General features: G+C 47.3%; 2 protein-coding genes across 10 annotated transcripts in view; one reads left to right on the plus strand and one right to left on the minus strand.

Annotated features, from left to right (window-relative positions):
- The window catches only part of LOC135917927 (uncharacterized), a 166,889-nt gene that overhangs the window by 76,201 nt on the left and 72,144 nt on the right, over positions 1-18,544 (plus strand). The gene's annotated exons all lie outside the window — the stretch shown is intronic.
- Positions 1-18,544, minus strand: part of LOC135917906 (gastric triacylglycerol lipase-like) — a 59,785-nt gene that overhangs the window by 2,973 nt on the left and 38,268 nt on the right. Inside the window, exons 6-13 of the mRNA XM_070527596.1 lie at positions 16,829-17,048; positions 15,885-15,999; positions 14,495-14,645; positions 11,703-11,795; positions 9,421-9,570; positions 7,061-7,132; positions 6,887-6,964; positions 104-172 (exon numbers count right to left, since the gene is read on the minus strand). Of these exons, the coding sequence (XP_070383697.1) occupies positions 104-172; positions 6,887-6,964; positions 7,061-7,132; positions 9,421-9,570; positions 11,703-11,795; positions 14,495-14,645; positions 15,885-15,999; positions 16,829-17,048 (948 nt within the window). The remainder of the gene's footprint in view (positions 1-103; positions 173-6,886; positions 6,965-7,060; positions 7,133-9,420; positions 9,571-11,702; positions 11,796-14,494; positions 14,646-15,884; positions 16,000-16,828; positions 17,049-18,544) is intronic.

Raw genomic sequence — 18,544 nt, forward strand, 5'->3', positions numbered from 1 at the left:
ATAGCTAGTGTCCGTTTAACGCAGACGAGCTTATGCGCAAGAACGTAAGGCAGCACGTCTGTTTTCTCAAGTACCAAGAGAAAATATTAATTGCCTCGTTTACCTGATTGTACCGCTCAACGTTCTCCATGGGGCCATGATCGTACATGACAAATTCTTTGGCCTTGTACACCTGCAAATGCAGCAATGATGTCCAGAGACATATCAACGGGAAATGCTACATATTTCATTTCTTTCACGATATTCGATATCATCACTTTAAATACTTTCATGCGAAGCATATTACGAGAGCTCAACCCAGCTCCTCAGGCGCGGCGGTGTCGCCTTCAATACCACGTGACACCGTGACGTCACGACATAGGAGAAACGGGGCTCCAACTCGCGCCGTCGCTCGCGGCGGTATATAAGCAGCTGCGCTTGCCTCTGCTAAGACACTCACGAGATGAGATGCCTCCTGGAGACAGAGCTGCTCGTTGGAATGAGAAGCGAAGGTTGCGGCGTGCTACAGAGACTGATTTTCTAGGTGGCTTTAGCTCAACTCTTGCAAGATGCGCTGGGTGGGAATCGAACCAGGGTCTCCGGAGTGTGAGAGGGAGACGCTACCACTGAGCCACGAGTACGATGCTTCAAAGCTGTACAAAAGCGCCCCTAGTGAATGCGGTGCTGCATTAGAAACGAGGTGTTTCTAAGGCTCAGGCGTGCGTCGCTTGCTCAGGCGCACATTTCGTTGCCGCGCCGAACGCTGCGTTGCTCGACGCTCACCGCGTCCAATGCGGGGCGCGTAGTCGCTGCGCCGTAACCCATTGTCTTTACACCCCTTGGCGGGTCGACGGGAATGCTGTCGCGTTCCACTCTTGAAGGCGAAGCAGAGTAACGCATGAGTTGTTTCTTCGTCTAGCCGAACCAAATATAGCCAAGCAACAGCAGTTCACCAGGCTAAACAGTGGTTCAACAACTAAAATAAAGGCTAGTATGCTTCGCATCCTGGGCTTAACCTTAGCTAAGCCACAGCCATTTTTTCGTTTCTCATTGGTTAGTTTACGCGGCAAATGCATTGGCATTTACTTGCTTGATCACAGATCAGCCGATATCACAGATGTATCACAGATGTATGTTTTTTTGGAACCTTTAAAGTCCCACGTTCTAGTTGTAGCATCCGCCAAGAGAACCGAAACCTTGGCAAGGTTGGTGTGCATTCACCTTGAGCACAAAGCGCTAACGGTCAAGGAACGGTGTGAAGGAAAGGCACCGATGTTCGCCTGCGTAGTAAAGAACTCCCCCTCTGTTTCCTAAAAAAAATTCCCCTTGGCAGATAGCTAGATTCCGCTTACTCCGGGGGTTGGGTTACTGAAGAAAGGCGGACATCGATTACATGAAATATCACATAATTTTTTTCGGATAGCTCATCAACAAGCTTCCACCAATTAGCTCTTCAGTTCTGTGCTTGGGAACCCACGTTTTAAATGGCGAACCTATGCCGCACAGAACAGTAAGGTCACATCCATTTAAAACAAATCACGTTATTAACGCCTGTTTAGATATATCTGTCTTAATAGTGTGCTACGAAATTAATTTTTGCTGGGCCCGAAATGTTTGCCTGCAAAATGTGACTTCGAAATTGACTGGCTTCAATTCCGTAGTTGCAGCATGCATCCTAGAGTGAATGAACTTTCAGCTCATCGAGTAGTGGTAATCTTGCATCTGCAAATTGTGAGTTATCCTAATAATACCATCTGAAAAATTCTAACAGCACCAGTTACCACCCGTAGTTAAAATTAATATCTTCAGACTAACGAAAACTTGAACACGTGTCATAAAGCTATGATAAGCGCAAGCATCCGCGTTTAGCGGGCCTAGGTGTCGTTATCTGAGTCGTGTAAGTACATTAAGGTGCACTATAGAAACTGTAACAGGAGTTCGTTCGCTTTGTGTGTGCAATGACACCACTGAAAATGTACATGTCAAAAACTACAATGTTGTCAGTCGATGAAGACTGGTGCATTGTTTGGATACACGTGGCGCTGTAGTGCCGCACAGCGGCATGACCTGTTGTTCACCTGTGCTCTAAATAGTTCCATAGTTATGGTATGACACCAAGTGTTCTGTATAGGTAACATGCACGGCAGGAGCGTGGTGAACCGGTACACTGCTCGAATTATGGCGGGTGAACGTGGTCGCACAGCGAAGTCTGCAGAAAAAGCAGCTGGGGCGATATACAACGTGTTGATTTTCTTAGACTAAATACATTAAACATCCCTTGACATAATAGTTCTGCGGAGACCCGCAACGTGGAGATGAGTAATGACTAAGGGAAAATCAGACATCCACCCGATCGTAGCAATTACTACAAAGGAAACGCAAACGGGTTCCTCGAAAGAAAAGCCTAGCAGTTGAAGAAAAATTCGTCCTGGTCTACCACTAGAACCCGGGACCACGCCTGTCGGGGGCAGCCGCTCTACCGTCTGAGCTAACCAGGCGGCGAGCGGATGGCAGGGCGAAGTCGAATTTGTCAACAACTTGAAGCAAAGGAAAGAATTTGAGATAATAGTTGTGACATAATAAATCCTTTGTGGCATTTACCAACTTTCCTATTTTAATAAATATTTTTTTTTAAATCTAAACTTTCCGCTAATTACTTTACGCCACGTGTTGCAGCTTGCGAATATAGTAGTCGGTGAGTTTGCTATGCACATATACACTTCGACCGGATTCGGAGCATGCAACCAATTCCAAGACAAGCACCGTCAAACATGCTGGCAAAATGCACAAAACACCGTTTTGTGTACTGACGCACACAAAGATACTTAGATGGGCAGCGTACGCTTTGGGAATGAATATCTAGAATCCGGAGCGAACCTTGAAATTACCACGAAAGTATCGCGCACACATCCGGCGAGATACTGTCCAACCGATGAAGCGAAACTACGTTTGCAAAACAAACCAATATATTCTATTTCTTACTGGAGAATTGCAGCAACTGAAGAAAAGCTATTGTAGACAAATAGCACACTATGAGCTTTTGCAGCACACTGAACACAGCCTTTGGGATTACTGATTGAAAAATTGCCTGTGTTTTAGCTCTGGTTAACCCTAGTTGAATTGCGAAAACAAGAGCTGCATGGCTACACTTGTGGTCTCGAGTCTTCTTGCACGTTCTTCATCCGTTTCCTCAGCACGTCGTCTACCCAGCGTCTCATTCTGACGCTCTCGAGAACTCAAAGCGGTCTCTTCCGCAGTTGAAGAGTCACTCCGGAGACGTGGCACGACTTCTTCTAGCAGCATCTTCGTTATGACGCTTCTCGAGTCGTGCGGCGCGTTCTGCTGGCGTCTCTTGAGCGCGTTGGCTCTTCCTCGCTTAGTTTTGTCGTTGTTGCGTCTTTTTCGCGCTCTACATAACGACTACATGCACTGAGGCGAAGCGCATATATATATATATATATATATATATATATATATATATATATATATACACACACACACACCCCGTGAGGCGACACCTCCTCTCCCTCCACCCCTGCGGAGCACATCTGGTGGAGCGAGTGGCGACGGCAGCGGCGTCGACGGCGGCACCACCTTTTGTAGCGCGGCTGCGGCGTTTCTAGGCAACGGCAGCTCACGGTCGTTCGTCGGCCACGGCATATGGCATACGGCATACGGCTGTCTGCATAAGGCATACGGCGCGACCAGCCGAAATGGCTCGCTGGCTGGCGTAGTAAAGCTTTCTGTTTGAAAGCAGGCGTAAGAGAGAGAGAGTGAACTTTAATAAGCACCAGCAGTTTAGTCGGCTAGCTGGCCTAGGCCTCCCACGATGGGACCTCGAGGTCTTGCCTCTTCGCCGCTTGGTAGGCCCGCTGCGTCGCCCAGAGTTGGTCGTCGAGGTGGGAGCTGCGCAGGGCGGCGTGCCATCTCGACGAGAGGGTCACGGGATTAAGGTCTTGGTATTGGTGTTTGCACTCCCATAGCATGTGGGGGAGTGTTGCCGATTCAGTTTTACAGACCTTGCACGTCTGGCTCGGGTAGATGTCGGGGTATATAGTGTGATAGCGTGTGAGGGAGGGGTATGTATTCGTCTGTAACAGGCGAAGGGTGGTTGCCTGTGCCCTGTTTAACTTGTGGTGAGGGGTGGGGAAGGTTCTTCTTGCGAGGTAAAATGACTTTACAAGGTCACTGTATCTTGTAAGGCGGTCGCGTCCGGCGGGTGCACCTGCACCGTCTCCGGCACGGTTGACTAGTCCTCGTGCTACGGAGTGTGTAACCTCGTTGAGGTTGGTGAGGTGCGGGTGGACAACGCCGGCGTGTGCTGGGATCCATACGAGGGTGATTTGATTTTCAGACGAATGCGGGGCTTGTCGTAAGATACGGAGTGATTGATGAGAAATACGACCTTTGATGTAGTTGTTGACTGCTGCGCGAGAATCGCTCACTACGGTGTGACAAGCTGGGTCAAGAGTGGCCAGTGCGATGGCCACTTCCTCGGCCGTCTCGGCATTTTGGGTAATGACGCTGGCAGCATGTCGGAGCAAGCCGCCTGCTGTGGTAACCGCCGCAAAGCGCCGTCCATCTTGGTACTCAGCTGCGTCGACGAAGGTGACGCCCGCGGTGTTGGCGTAAGCTTTGATGAGGGAAGTAGCTCGTGCCTTCCTGCGTTCTTTGTTGTAGTCTGGGTGCATGTTTCTCGGAATAGGGTCGGCGTGTATTCATTGCTGAATGTCGCGTGGTATTGGGTGTTTGTCTCCATGTTGACGGCGGTAGGTGATATTAAGCTTGTTTAGAATGCTGCGGCCCGTTTCCGTGAGAATAAGCCGCTCTAGTTGAGATCGACGTTGGGCCTCGATTAACTCGTCTAGCGTGTTGTGGATACCTAATTGTAGTAGAAGTTCCGTGCTGGTGTGGTTGGGTAGTCCCAAGGCCTGCTTATCCTCTAATGATGATGTCCAGTTTAGTCTTCTCAGCTTTGTACCAGTTGAGAAAGGGCGCAACATAAGTAATCTGACAGACGATACAAGATTGGACAAGGCGGATGAGGCTATCTTCCTTCATACCCCTCGTCGGTTGGTCACTCGCTTCAGCAGTCTGGATTTATTGGCGGTCTGTCGAAGGATCTTCGAGATAGCCGTAGAGTTAGCTCCGTTGGCCTCTATGGTCATACCAAGAACACGGATGCAAGGGACCACGGGTAGAGGTCTGCCATCCCTCAGGTTGAGCTCTTTTCCTCGTATTGGCGTTTAGTTGTGGAGCCCCGCGGGGGGCGTCCACGGAGTGTGGGGCGGTATAGGAGAAGCTCCGACTTTTCAGGGGAACAGCGGAGTCCAGTGCCTTCAAGATAATTTTCTACGACGTCAATGGCGTCTTGTAGGGCAGTTTCGATTTGGCCGTCATTGCCCTTTGCAGCCCAGATTGTAATGTCATCGGCGTATATGATGTGTTCAATGCCGTCGAGTTTTTGTAGTTCTTGTGCTAATCCAAGCATAACCAGATTAAACAGTATTGGGGAAATGACAGAGCCTTGCGGTGTGCCCGTGCTGCCGAGGGAGAGTTCCTCTGATCGAATGTCTCCGACCGACAGGAAGGCCTTCCGATTGGATAGAAAGTCACTTACGTAGTTGTAAGTGCGTTCTCCAAGATTGAGCAAGGAGATGCGCTCAAGGATGGTGGAGTGCCTTATATTATCGAAGGCGCGCTCGAGGTCGAGGCCCAAGATCGCCTTCGTGTGACGGGATTTGCCATCTAGAATTTGATGCTGAAGTTGGAGCATAGCGTCTTGGGTGGAAAGATGCTGTCTAAAGCCAATTATCGAGTGGGGATAAGCACATGTGTCTTCGAGGTTAGTGTTTACACGGGTTAGGAGTGCGTGCTCCATGACCTTGCCTACACATGAAGTTAGTGATATGGGCCGGAGATTGGCGAGGCTAGATGGCTTACCGGGTTTGGGGATGAGACTTACTTTGGCTGTTCTTCATGTCGGGGGAATGGATCCCTGGCGCCAGCAGGTGTTGATGTATTCGGTGAGTTGTTGCACCAAGGGGTCATCTAGATTTCTTAGTGTTTTATTCGTAACACCATCTGGGCCAGGTGCCGAACGGCTGTTCAGCTTATGTAGGGCAGCATGAATCTCTGCCACGCTGACATCTTCATCAAGGGCAGAGTTGGAGGTCCCTGTGTATGGGCCGTGAGGTTGAGTGGGCCCAGATGGGATGTGCTTTTGACATAAGCTATTCTTAACATGGTCCTGGCCATGCGTCTTGCTCTCTGTGAATAAAAGCTTGGTGAGGCGATCTTCTTTATGTGAGCGGGTGGTGGTGCTATCAATCAAATGTTTGAGGATTTTCCACGAGCGGGGGTGGTGGAGTTGCCCGTCTAGAGAGTGACAGAGCTCTGTCCATTGCTGTTGACTTAGAACTCTGCAGTGTGCTTCAATTGAGTCTTCTATTGAGCAGTTCCTTCCATCTATAGAGGATGGATGATTTGGCCTCGATAAGGTGGGCGAGTCGACTGTCCATGAGCTCAGTCGGGGCGTCTGTTGTGACAATGCGGGTGGCCGATTTAGTATCAGACAGTAGATCGCATGACCATGATTCTATGTCGGTAATGGGAGTGTCCGTCATTGCTGTTACACGGCGTTTACGGAACGCATCCCAGTCCGTCCAAGTAAAGTCCCTCGTTCTTCTCATAACGGCTGTTAGGTGTGGGAGAGTAATTTCGATGATGCAGTGATCACTCCCGAGGTCGTGTTGGATGTTACGCCAATGGGCGTTGTCTGCGTTTTTGGTGAAATTGAGGTCTGGCGTCGTGTCTCGTTCAGTAGAAGTGCCGAGGCGAGTGGGGAAGGCTGGGTCAGTAATGAGTGTAAGCCCGAGATCATGGGAGTCTTGCCATAAGTTACGACCTGCAGCAGAGCTGTGTCTGTAACCCCATCCTGTGTGCGGGAGATTGAAGTCACCTCCGATGATAAGGGGGCTGCTGCCTGCGATGTTAAGAGCAAGATATTTTCTTGAGGCTATAAAACAAACTTTTGAATGTAATGCTTGCTGCCGATGTGGTCTACTGCAAAGCGGCTTACCTGGTAGAAGTGCAGGACGTTTTGTATAGTTGATCCGATGGGAAAGTGGCCCAAGTACATGGGGACTCGTGTCTGAACAAATGACAGAATAATTCATTTTAAGTTCGAGCGGACGGTAACTTACCCTAATCAAACGTCAATAGAAAAAAATTCCTTTCAAAAGATTTTCACTGTGGCTCTTCTAATGGCGAAACGTCTGAATCGAATTTATTACGAATATATCAAAAGACGACCCCCGAAAATTTGATGACACATTGAATATTTTGTCGCTTCTAAAGCATCATGACATATGAAGTTTGTATGGAGTTCATTTGGTAAAAAAAATGGCTGTGGCTTAGCTAAGGTTAAGCCCAGGATGCGAAGCATACTAGCCTTTATTTTAGTTGTTGAACCACTGTTTAGCCTGGTGAACTGCTGTTGCTTGGCTATATTTGGTTCGGCTATACGAAGAAACAACTCATGCGTTACTCTGCTTCGCCTTCAAGAGTGGAACGCGACAGCGTTCCCGTCAACCCGCCAAGGGGTGTAAGACAATGGGCTAAGGCGCAGTGACTACGCGCCCCGCATTGGACGCGGTGAGCGTCGAGCAACGCAGCGTTCGGCGCGGCAACGAAATGTGCGCCTGAGCAAGCGACGCACGCCTGAGCCTTAGAAACAGCTCGTTTCTAAGGCAACACCGCATTCACTAGAGGCGCTTTTGTACCGCTTTGAAGCATCGTACTCGTGGCTCAGTGGTAGCGTCTCCCCGTCTCACACACCAGAGACCCTGGTTCGATTCCCACCCAGCCTATCTTGCAAGAGTTGAGCCAAAGCCACCTAGAAACAAGCGCAGCTGCTTATATACCGCCGCGAGCGACGGCGCGAGTTGGAGCCCCATTTCTCCTCTGTAGTGACGTCACGGTGTCACGTGGTATGGCATAGGTTCAAAGGTCATTGAAGGCGACACCGCCGCGCCTGAGGAGCTGGGTTGAGCTCTCGTAATATGCTTCGCATAAAATAAGCAAAATGAATCGGCTTACGGTATTGCTCACTGACCGGTTCATGAGAATGGAAGGATGTGATCGTGCAGTAACCTGTGTCGACATTTTCCACTTTCTTCGTCAGAGGGTGCAAAAAAAGCAGTTAGTTTGCCACGGTCCTCGCATAACCAGCAATTCGTGTACGCCTCTTCCTGTACGTCGGCGGTAACGCGTGCAAGATAGACCTGAACTTAAAACGCATGAAGACGCATGAAGCCGTCGAAAGGCATGAAGACGGCTGGATGGAAGAGAGAGCAGATGTGAGTATTCTATGTTATTGTTAAGTTTAAGTGAAATTGGGGTGAATCATGAGAAGGTGCAGAACGTAAATGGGTTATTAGAGCAAAACAACGGGTGCCAACAGAAAGTTAATGGAAGCCTAGTCGGAAGCCTCAGGGGAATGTAGATGCAGGATGCGTTTAGAGATCGTGAAAGCGTAGCACAAATTTGGCTGATGCAGGACGGGAGTAATAGGAGATCGCCGGATGATGAGTAAATCTGGGAAGTGCCTTGATTTCCACTATAAAACAGGCTGACGATAGTAAGGGCGAAGAACTAACACTTCATGATTTCCTACAACGAAATACATCTGTTCTTGTCCCGTGTGCAATGCGCCTGCTCCCTCCCCATCATGTTAATCCCGATGATCCTTAGGAAGTGACAAGGCGATGGGGCAAGGAGCCCCCTACTCATGTACGCACGCGCTATGTCGCACGGCATGCCGCAGATTTATCCTTTCATCGAGACAACCATGTGCTCGCCACGCAAGTATATATGTTCTTAGAGTATTAGTACTGGAATGCAACTCCCCCACCTCCTTCCCGTGTTTGTGGCAAGCGCAATTTTATTATACTGACACAGTCGGCTATACCATCGCTGTATTCGCGATTAGATACCATACGACGCTTTTTGAATCAATGCAAATTTCAAGCTTCACAGGACACATATATTTAACGCATTGTGACTGATAAACTATTTATTATTGCAAAGATTCCTGTTTTACAAAAGGGTGGAAGATTTAATTTGACCACTGGTATACCGCGCAATTCTAACCGAGAAATTTGGCGTAGCCGAATAATTTGTGCATGCGTCTACGAAGATACCAAGGAAAAAAGTGTATACGTGAATACTTTTCAACGTTGTTAGAATCATAGCACATGGTTGTCATACAGCCCATCGTTAGGTCGAGTATACTAGCGTATAATACAAACAGTGATAATTGGCGTAATAATACAATTGTTAAAGGCTCCTACAGGCATCTAGAAAAATAAAACAAGCTAACGCCAACAGTTTCCAAATCAGTGTAAATGGCGCCCGTTTGACCACATGTGTTCCGCTTACCTCGTTCAGTTGATAAGGGCTGCTGGCGTGCGTTATAGTGGCGGCCAATGAGCACACTTCGCCAGTCAAAATCTTGCACAATTGGGCAAAAAGAACTGAGAGGCCCTCAGACGCCCCCAAGTAGCCAGCCCTGGAGACGGGGTAGAGGGCCTGCGCCACATTCAGATGCGGTAGACAATGTATTTAACTTTGACGACAACGTTACTGGGGCTTAAGGGACATGCAAAAACGTATGACTAAATACCATGGCTAACAGCATAACGAAGAATAAAAATCCAAACGTTGTTTTCCTTTCTTTGTATTTAGATAGGAGCTGCTGAGCTAAGGCTTACACTAATCTTGTAGAGCTCAGACGGCTTGAAGGGGGCAGTAATTGTCTCGACAGACTTAACAGACTCGCCCAACTAACCCTCCGGACCACTACCACGTAGCGCCGCGGTGGCCATTAAACTAAATATTTTCTTCCATGACGTAGACTGACGTACTGACTCGAAAGGAACAAGCCAATGCGGGCAATTAGCAATCAACACAAGGCGTATTGAGTCGCATACTAAGACAGATATCAGCCCGTAGGTTGCAAAGTGACGTGGTTTGATCAGAACTCGAAATCTTCAGTTTTATCACACATTGACTCATCACTTCAACTTAAAATCCCGTCCATGTTAAATACAACCAGAGCCTTTGAAACGCTGATTCACAGTCTGCGGCTCGGTAGCGCGTACGCAAAACACTTTCTTAAATAAGTTTCAAGAGCTGATAGTGCGGAATGCACTTTCGGCCACACTGATGGAGATGTACAGCATCCTCTGCTACAATGTCCGCGACGCGACACACACAGACAACGCATGGCACATGATTTAGTGGCATTACATCGCAGGCCGTTCAGGCTCAGGAAGATCTTAGGTCCTTGGCCAACATACCCATTCCAAAACGAGCGTTACTGTCCCTTCAAAGATCTCTAGAAGCGAGCAATATTCTCGGAAATTATTGAGTAGAGTTTAAATGTGAAAGCACATTCTATCTTTTTTCTTTTACCCGAATTTCGCCAATCCAATACCTGTTTCTTTTTTGTAACTACACATGAATGTAAGCCGTGATTTCTTATTCGCTAAGTGACCGGACTTTATGCTTACTTTAGTGCACATATGTGACTGTACTTTGTGTTGCTTCGGCCACGGCGGCCGCATTTCTATGGGGCGAAAACACCCGTGTACTTACATTTAGGTGCACGTTAAAAAACCCCAGGTGGTCAAAATTTCCGGAGTCCTCCACTACGGCGTGCCTCATAATCAGAAAGTGGTTTTGGCACGTAAAACTCCATAATTTAATTTTTTTGTGTATGTGTTGCTGTGTATCTTAGTTGTCTTTCAGTTTTAGTGTGGCATTAATTTACTTACTTGACTGGACTTTGTGTTTGTATTATTTCAAGCAGTCTTTCAGTTATATTGTGACATTAGTGTGCTTATGTTACTGGAATTTCGGTTGTTATTATTTCAATATTTTTCTTAGGATTTATTCTTTATTCTTTAATCTTTACGTGAAAAGGAGCAGCCGGCGCCAATTAAAGGCGACATCTCCTAAATACCATACAATAAAGAAAAGAAGTTCAGGTTTGGCGAATGCGTGTTAGAAATGATATTCCCTAGACGCGGCTCTTCGGTTACCCTGTCACAAAAGTGCTTAGTAAGCCGAGTTCCAGGATCGAAACAGCTTATACAGAAGTTCAAATCGAAAAAAAATAGAAAGAAATCTCAGATTAGGCTTCTTCAATCTGTTTGTCCATCGCAGAAACAAATGTACATCCTCATGAAGTAGGTTACGTCAATTCCTTGGTGATCGATTTCGCAAAACGTGTTTTCCACGCACTGCACTTTTCTATCAACGTTTTAGCCGTTTCAGCAAACATCGAGCTAGGAGCTGATTCTCTGTGAATATTTGAGCTGGATTATATTCTCCAATACATCGTTTAGCATTTCCAGAATAAAGGTTCTTTGGCTAAAAACCAGATGCCGGTCTAAAATCTGGCGTGGAGTGCTTTTTTTTGTCGTAAACCCAGGTACGCTTATCACGCCATGGATCATTTACATCCAGGGAACAGCCCGCTAGAGCTCTCCACGGATTTAAATCATGTACGGCGTGATAAACAACAACCCAGCGATTCCAGAGAATATCTGATTCATTATTAGACTAAATGCCGTGACGTTCTGACATTTATTATCACTTCTCATAATCGGTACGTGCAGGCCGTGCGATAGCTGCACTCCCCTCCTCAAAGCACTTACCGTGAGTAAAGGTGCGAAGGGTACCACAAGCGAAAATGGAGGCGTAATATAAGAGAGGTTAGCAACAGGACCATATGCGACAACCAGGTCGACCTGTAAGCGCAACAAAAACCGACCTTGTATTTATTGAAAGCCGCTTCCTTCTCCCTGACCGCGCTCAGTTACCCATAGCATGAATTTCTGTGGGTACTTTAGTGTTATGGGCGTTTTAAAATTGCAGCGGCAACTATAACACTAGTTAGCAGTAGTGGTTAACAGCGGTAGAAAACAAAGGAAGCATCCAGAGCCAGCGTTGTCACATAAGCACGTGTCTACGCCCTGAGGAAGTTACGTCCCATTGTCGGAACGTTGGCTAGACGCTTCTCCACTGAACTTTGAGCAAAGGCAGCAGTATTGGGTAGCCTCAGCAGCATTTGCAGCCGTGATAGAATCAATAGCAGCCGCCAGCCGTGGTAGTGGAAGAATTAGTTGTAGTTCAGTAACAGTAGCGCAAGCAATTTCAGTTCAATAGTAGTACTAGTCATAGTTGCCGCACGATAGGTAGTATCATCACGGGATACATCATGAGAACCTAGTGCCTGTTACGTTTTTTACACGTTTATATTCGCGGCATTCTTTATGTGGAGCCTTATTAATGCGAAGCTATTCGGCGAACCCTCCTCCACATTGAAATCAACATTTCCACGAAAAGTCGTCTGGTTGGGATTGCTCATAGTCAAGGGTATTACGGACGCCCAGCAAAAACATTAAAAGAAAAGAATCCAAGATGTTTCGCCTCTCATACCGGGACCTTGTTCACAATGACCAGACCTTCCTGATGGTGGCTGGTTATGCGAGGAGCTGCTTCTGCGCCTTTACTGCTCGCCGAATAGCTCATGCACACGACGACACTCACGTAGCCTATCTGCTGATATGCGCCTCATCTGCACTTTCCTTACAAATTTGCTAGGGGCCAGGTCTGCACTCTATCGAATTACGATGCAAAACAAGAAACGTTAGGGGAATAGCCTCAATACAGCAAGCATACGCCTTCAGGCGGATAACTTCTTTATGAAAGGGAAGCTTTCCGCTCAAGCAGAAGTTTCATTAAAACGATTTGTTTCATGGTCGAATGGTTGAGAAAGTAGCGCTCAAAAACACAGGCCCAGAGACCCATAGTACAAATGACTGGCGCCCGTCATGACTTTCATTTGTACGAGTTGCTTCGTGATGAACGGTTGAGACAGTTGGCACTTAAATTGAGGACGACGCAACGAGCTATGGAAAGAAGAATGATGGGTGTAACGTTAAGGGATAGGAAAAGAGCAGATTGGGTTAGGGAACAAACGCGAGTTAATGACATCTTAGTTGAAATCAAGAAAAAGAAATTGGCATGGGCAGGACATGTAATGAGGAGGGAAGATAACCGATGGTCATTAAGGGTTACGGACTGGATTCCAAGGGAAGGGAAGCGTAGCAGAGGGCGGCAGAAAGTTAGGTTGGCGGATGAGATTTAGAAGTTTGCAGAGAGACATGGCCACAATTAGTACATGACCGGGGTTGTTGAAGAAGTATGGGAGAGGCCTTTGCCCTGCAGTGGGCGTAATCAGGCTGATGGTGATGATGATGGATGGTTGATAAAACAGCGCTCAAAAGAAAAGGGACAGCGACACATAGCACACATGACGGGCGCCCGTCATGAGTTTCATTTGGACGAGTTGCTGCACAGTGAACGTTTGGGAAAGCAGTGCTCAAAAGCACAGGAACAGAGACACATAGTACACATAACGGGTGCCCCTCATGAATTCAATTTAAACCAGTTCTGTCATGTTGAATGGTTGGGAAAGCAGCGCTCGAGCGCACAGGGACACAGACACCCAGTACACATGATGGGCGTCCGTTGTGGCTTTGATTTCGACGAGTTTCTTCATGGTGAACGGTTGAGCAAGCAGCGCTCAAAACCACAGGGACAGATACACATTGTACACATGACGGGCGCCCATCATGGATTTGATGAGGACCAGTTCTGTCATGCTGAACCGTTATGAAAGCAGCGCTAAAACCCACAGGGAGAGATACACATAGTACACGTGACGGGCGCCCGTCGTGGCTTTGATCTGTACGAGTTGGTTCATGGCGGATGGTTGGGAAAGCGGTGCTCAAACGCACAGCGACAGAGACACATAGAACATGACGGGCGCCCGTCATGTGTACTATTTGTATCTATCCCTGTGTTCTTTAGCGCTGCTTTCTCAACTGTTCAAGCCTCCTGTCGCGTAACCGATGGATGGGCAGGACTGGACGGATATTTATTGAGGTCTGAGAACCTGCTCTTCTTCACAGTGCTACAAGCCAAACTGGCAGTTCTAGAGCTGCTGCGCTCCAGCCCTAGCTGCCGTTGGAAATAGTGGTCATCGAGGGGGTTAAGATGATAATGGACCACTGATACACCTGCTAGGACGACTTTGCCGGCCTCTGGCGCCTCTGCTTGTCATATTCTCGCAGAATGAAGTGGTCTGATGCTATAGGGAAAAGGGCAATGAAGAAGTGTGCCGACTCAGAAGACAGCATCATAGCGAAATTATCCATTCCCGGAACTGTGAATCCGTGGTCGCGTTGGTCACCTGGTGAACGTCCTCGCCTCTTGCGAGGCAGTCACGTGGTCACTGCTGCAAAGCGCTGTGTAGAAGTTAGATATTTGTATGGGATTTGATTACCCGCCTACGAAAAATTCGCTTCACATGAACATTTCACATACGCGTGAGATCTGCAAAATTTGTTTACAGTTTGTCGCACATCGACCACGTGGTCACCTTGTCGTTGTACTCCGGTCGCGTGGACAGCAAAACCAGAGTAGTGGTGACCCCCTGCGAAAAAGCGACGATTGTCAGCTTCTCCGCACCGGTAGCGTTGAGCACGTGATCGACTCCGGCAGCAACGTCGTAGCGTCCCATCTCGTCGAAACTGCGCGTCGGGATTGGGAATAGCGTGAACACAGTTACGCCGTCCTTCACAAGGTAGCCGGCCTATACCCATACCTACGAAACATTGTGCCATGAGCAGCTGTCCCTTGCAGGTTTTCTATATCCCCCCCCCTTTCTTATGATGTTTCTTCAATAAAACAATTTACAGTGCTTGTATCCGGGTCCTAATTCTGATTCCAGCGCGGTAAGCATAAGCCACTACCTATTCAGTAGCGTTGGAGTGATGTTCATTAATTTTATAGTTGAGTAAGCCAATGTGTAAATAATTCATTTCTTAATTACAGTTTATCTCATGCAAAATTTTATTGCTTTCTTTTACTATTGTACTCTGCGCGGTCAGAAATAAAGTGAACAGGTACACTCTTCCTTCATTAGGAACTGTGTTTCGGTTTCTTGGGTTTAAAGGAGCAATGACATGTGTTTTAGAAGTTGAAGAAACTGTACACATGCTCTTCGAAAGCGAGAGGATGGCACTTGGCTGATATAAAGGTCAAGAAACAGTTGCAAGATATTTGAATTTAATACGAAAGATTGCTTTAGAATGGCAGCCCGATCGTCATACGCATTATCGCAGCGTGAACGGCCTCATAATTAAAAAAATATATGTGGCGAGTTGGTATTCCATGCTGACGAAGAATTGCGTAATACGCAAGTGATGATAAATAATGACGACGCGAGCGCAGAGCTGTCAGGGGGAGTTAGGGGGTGCATTTGACCGCAAGTTTGATGGTGCATTCCTAGAAAAATGTCATCCACGGAATTCTTTTCAAGGCTATATGCATTGCAATCTCACCGGCTGCAATTTGCAAATGCGATTGTGTGCCGTAGGCTAATTAGGTAAAAAAAGCTAATTAATGAATTTTCTTGCTAATTATTCCAATACGCATTTCTATTTAGCGTACAGGTAATGTCCGCCTCTTCGAGTGGACCAATTCTGGGATTAGATTAGTGCTATTTGCCACAGGCGATTCTTAAAAATAGCTTTGTCTTCTGAGAACCACCCGATATATCGGAGTTTGTTTGCACGAACCTGTTTTTCGTTCTATTCTCATGTCCGCCTTTTCTCTTGTCCCTTGGGTACTGGGCTATTTTTTGCCAGAGTGAACTGCCTCGTACCTGGATTCGCTGCGATTAGGTCAATCCGCATCGTAGTCTAACCCCACAGTAATAATGCTAGCCTCGTTCCAATTATGGATCGTACAAACACACCGCGCCTTGCCTGAACTTCCAGTATTCAGGGTCGTTCTTGGAGAGGGTCGTGTGGTTAGAGTAGCGTTCCGCTTCCCTCGAATTCATCGACCATACGTCGAAGCCAGCGTCGGCGAACAGGAAGCCTGCAAATTTTCATTACTTTGTCCATTATTCAAGTAACAATTGTTTAATTGTCATTTTCGCCCGAAGGCGAAACATCGAATGCTTTAGGAAAGTTTAGCGTTTGACTCGACCTCCTCATGCAAGTTTCGATTGAAACGCTTTAAACAACATCATTTTCCTTCGCTTGCTGCAATGAACCGACAGTATGTCGGTTCAGCTCTTATTATACCACATGTGCTGCCACTTATTTCTGCTTTATTGAGAACTTAGTTTCACAACATTTTTTGAACATTCTGAAACTTATACACACACACACACACATATATATATATATATATATATATATATATATATATATATATATATATATATATATATATATATATATATATATATCAATTTTTCAATGAGTTTGGTCAAGTAAATAACAAACGCGTAGTCCGTGCGCGACTCTCTAACAGTACCTCGGCTATGACAAAGTCACCTATAAGCCATGTCTACGAACTTGGAAGGCATATGTACAGCCAGTCGAAGAATACGTGCCTGTTGTTAAACACAGTCGGAAGCACTAAAAGAAGTGAACCCGCTATGTCACCCCCCCTCCCCCCCCCCCCCAAAAGAAACAAAAGCAAACTGCCAGGCGTCTAGTGTACGGAACCTTCCATTGAAGGTCTTTTAAAGAACTTTGCACATATTTTTCAAACTTGCCGCAACGGGTCAATCACAAGTTTCAAATTGCGTGTGGCACGTTTTAAGCGTCACTGTTTCATGATTAAGTCCTGTTCCTTTCGATGCCTATCATGACCTATACAATTCTACAAAGCGCGCCTGAAGAGATCGAGCACTTGCCTGGGCTCTGCGAAGGGAAGTTAATGAACCATATGTCCGAGGCACTAGTGAACACCGGCACAAAGAGCACGGGGTGGCGGCTGGCCCCGTTCTGCTCCTCCGCAGCCGTTGCGTTACCCTGACGTCCGCGTGGCACCCTGTCCACTTCCAGCACGTAACCGTCGTCCGTGGTGACGTAGCTGATTTCGCAGGGATAGTCGAAGTATCTGATCAGCTCGCACTGCGATGGGGATTGGGGGAGAGGAAATCGTGCAGCAACTATCGACGACTATTGTCATTGTAAGCAACAGCAGGAGTGAACGAACGATCGTGAGAGAGTGAACGAGAGGGCTAGAGAGAGCCAGGTAGAGAGAGAGTGAGAGAAAGCGAACGATCGAGCGCTTTTTCTACCGAATAACATCGACCACTGAGCTTAGGCCGCAAACCACGAGAACGGCCGAAAGAGCTCAAATAAGAACGCTCCGTTTTAAAATACAAGTAACACAATACTCGATTTGTGACCTCTTTGTGCTCACAGAGTTATACAGCTTGGAAAACAGTCGCTGTGCCAGGACATACCCGTAGATAATTAAACTCACACAGTAATAAATGTTCCTAAAGGGCAAAAGGCACTTGACGACGTTTCGGTGCTTTGTGACTTTTTTACTGTATTTGTGAATACTCGCAGCGCAAGAATTTGTCAGTACTTTGAAGCAACTAGCCCAACGTCAAGCCATTCCGAGTGGCGCAAGGTGGCCAGCTTGCCGGGAGACCAGGCCAGTAATCAAGTAATTACGCCCGCAAAGCCTGCCAACTCGTAAAGAAGGAACCCTTAAAAGAAAGGTTTAGTTTGCGGCCAACCAACTCCGATTATCTATTCAAGTGTATGCGAAACGCGGAAAGGCTATATTCACATGACCACTTATGAATGAATGAATGAAGTAACTTTATTTTGGTCCAGAGAAGACGCAGGGGAGACCCCGCGCCACCCGGCTAGTCCCACGTAGGGACCGCCAAGCCGAGCTTGACGGCCCGGTCGCGGGCACTCTGGACGGCCAGGGTTTGGTCGCTGAGTTCGGGGCTGCCCAAGAGCGCAGCCCACCTATCCTCGCTGAAGGAGGAGCCGATGGCTTCACACCCCCACAACACATGGTCCAATGTTGCCCTTAGTCCACCTTACTGTTCCACACTTTGAATATTTAAGCCTGAGAAGATTTACCATAAAAGGCATGCGCTGTTGATGTCTTGTTTCATGACATTTGTTTGCGGACTCTCTCAAAATTCCGTGCGATAACAATTCGAGAATAAAAGACAAGGTATGAGCAACTTTGGCAATATAACCCGCATATACCGCATGTCCATAACAAGGCGTGACATACACATATACCTAAGTATGTATGGAAATTTTCTCTCACGGACAACTCCACCGGCGCTGGCGCGGGCTTTTCTGCGACACGGGGCCCTTAACGCTATTGCAAACGCTTTGTACATGTCGGAATTCCGCTTAAATGTCGTAGGCAATGAGCTAGCGCAAATACAGCGGTCGAAGCGCACGAAGAGCGATAGTACGACGTAAACTTCGCTTTGCGAACACGTTCTATGCGCTCAGTGCAATTCCACTATGCAAGCCTTATGCTCCTATTCGAGACGTGGCCTCTGAGACTGCACAACTTCGGAGGCCACACTAATGAATACGCCGGGAAGGGGTCTATCTACGAGCAGCTAAATAGACGACGG

The sequence above is a fragment of the Dermacentor albipictus genome, chromosome 10, assembly GCF_038994185.2.
Source record: "Dermacentor albipictus isolate Rhodes 1998 colony chromosome 10, USDA_Dalb.pri_finalv2, whole genome shotgun sequence".
Taxonomy (NCBI): Eukaryota; Metazoa; Arthropoda; class Arachnida; order Ixodida; family Ixodidae; genus Dermacentor; species Dermacentor albipictus.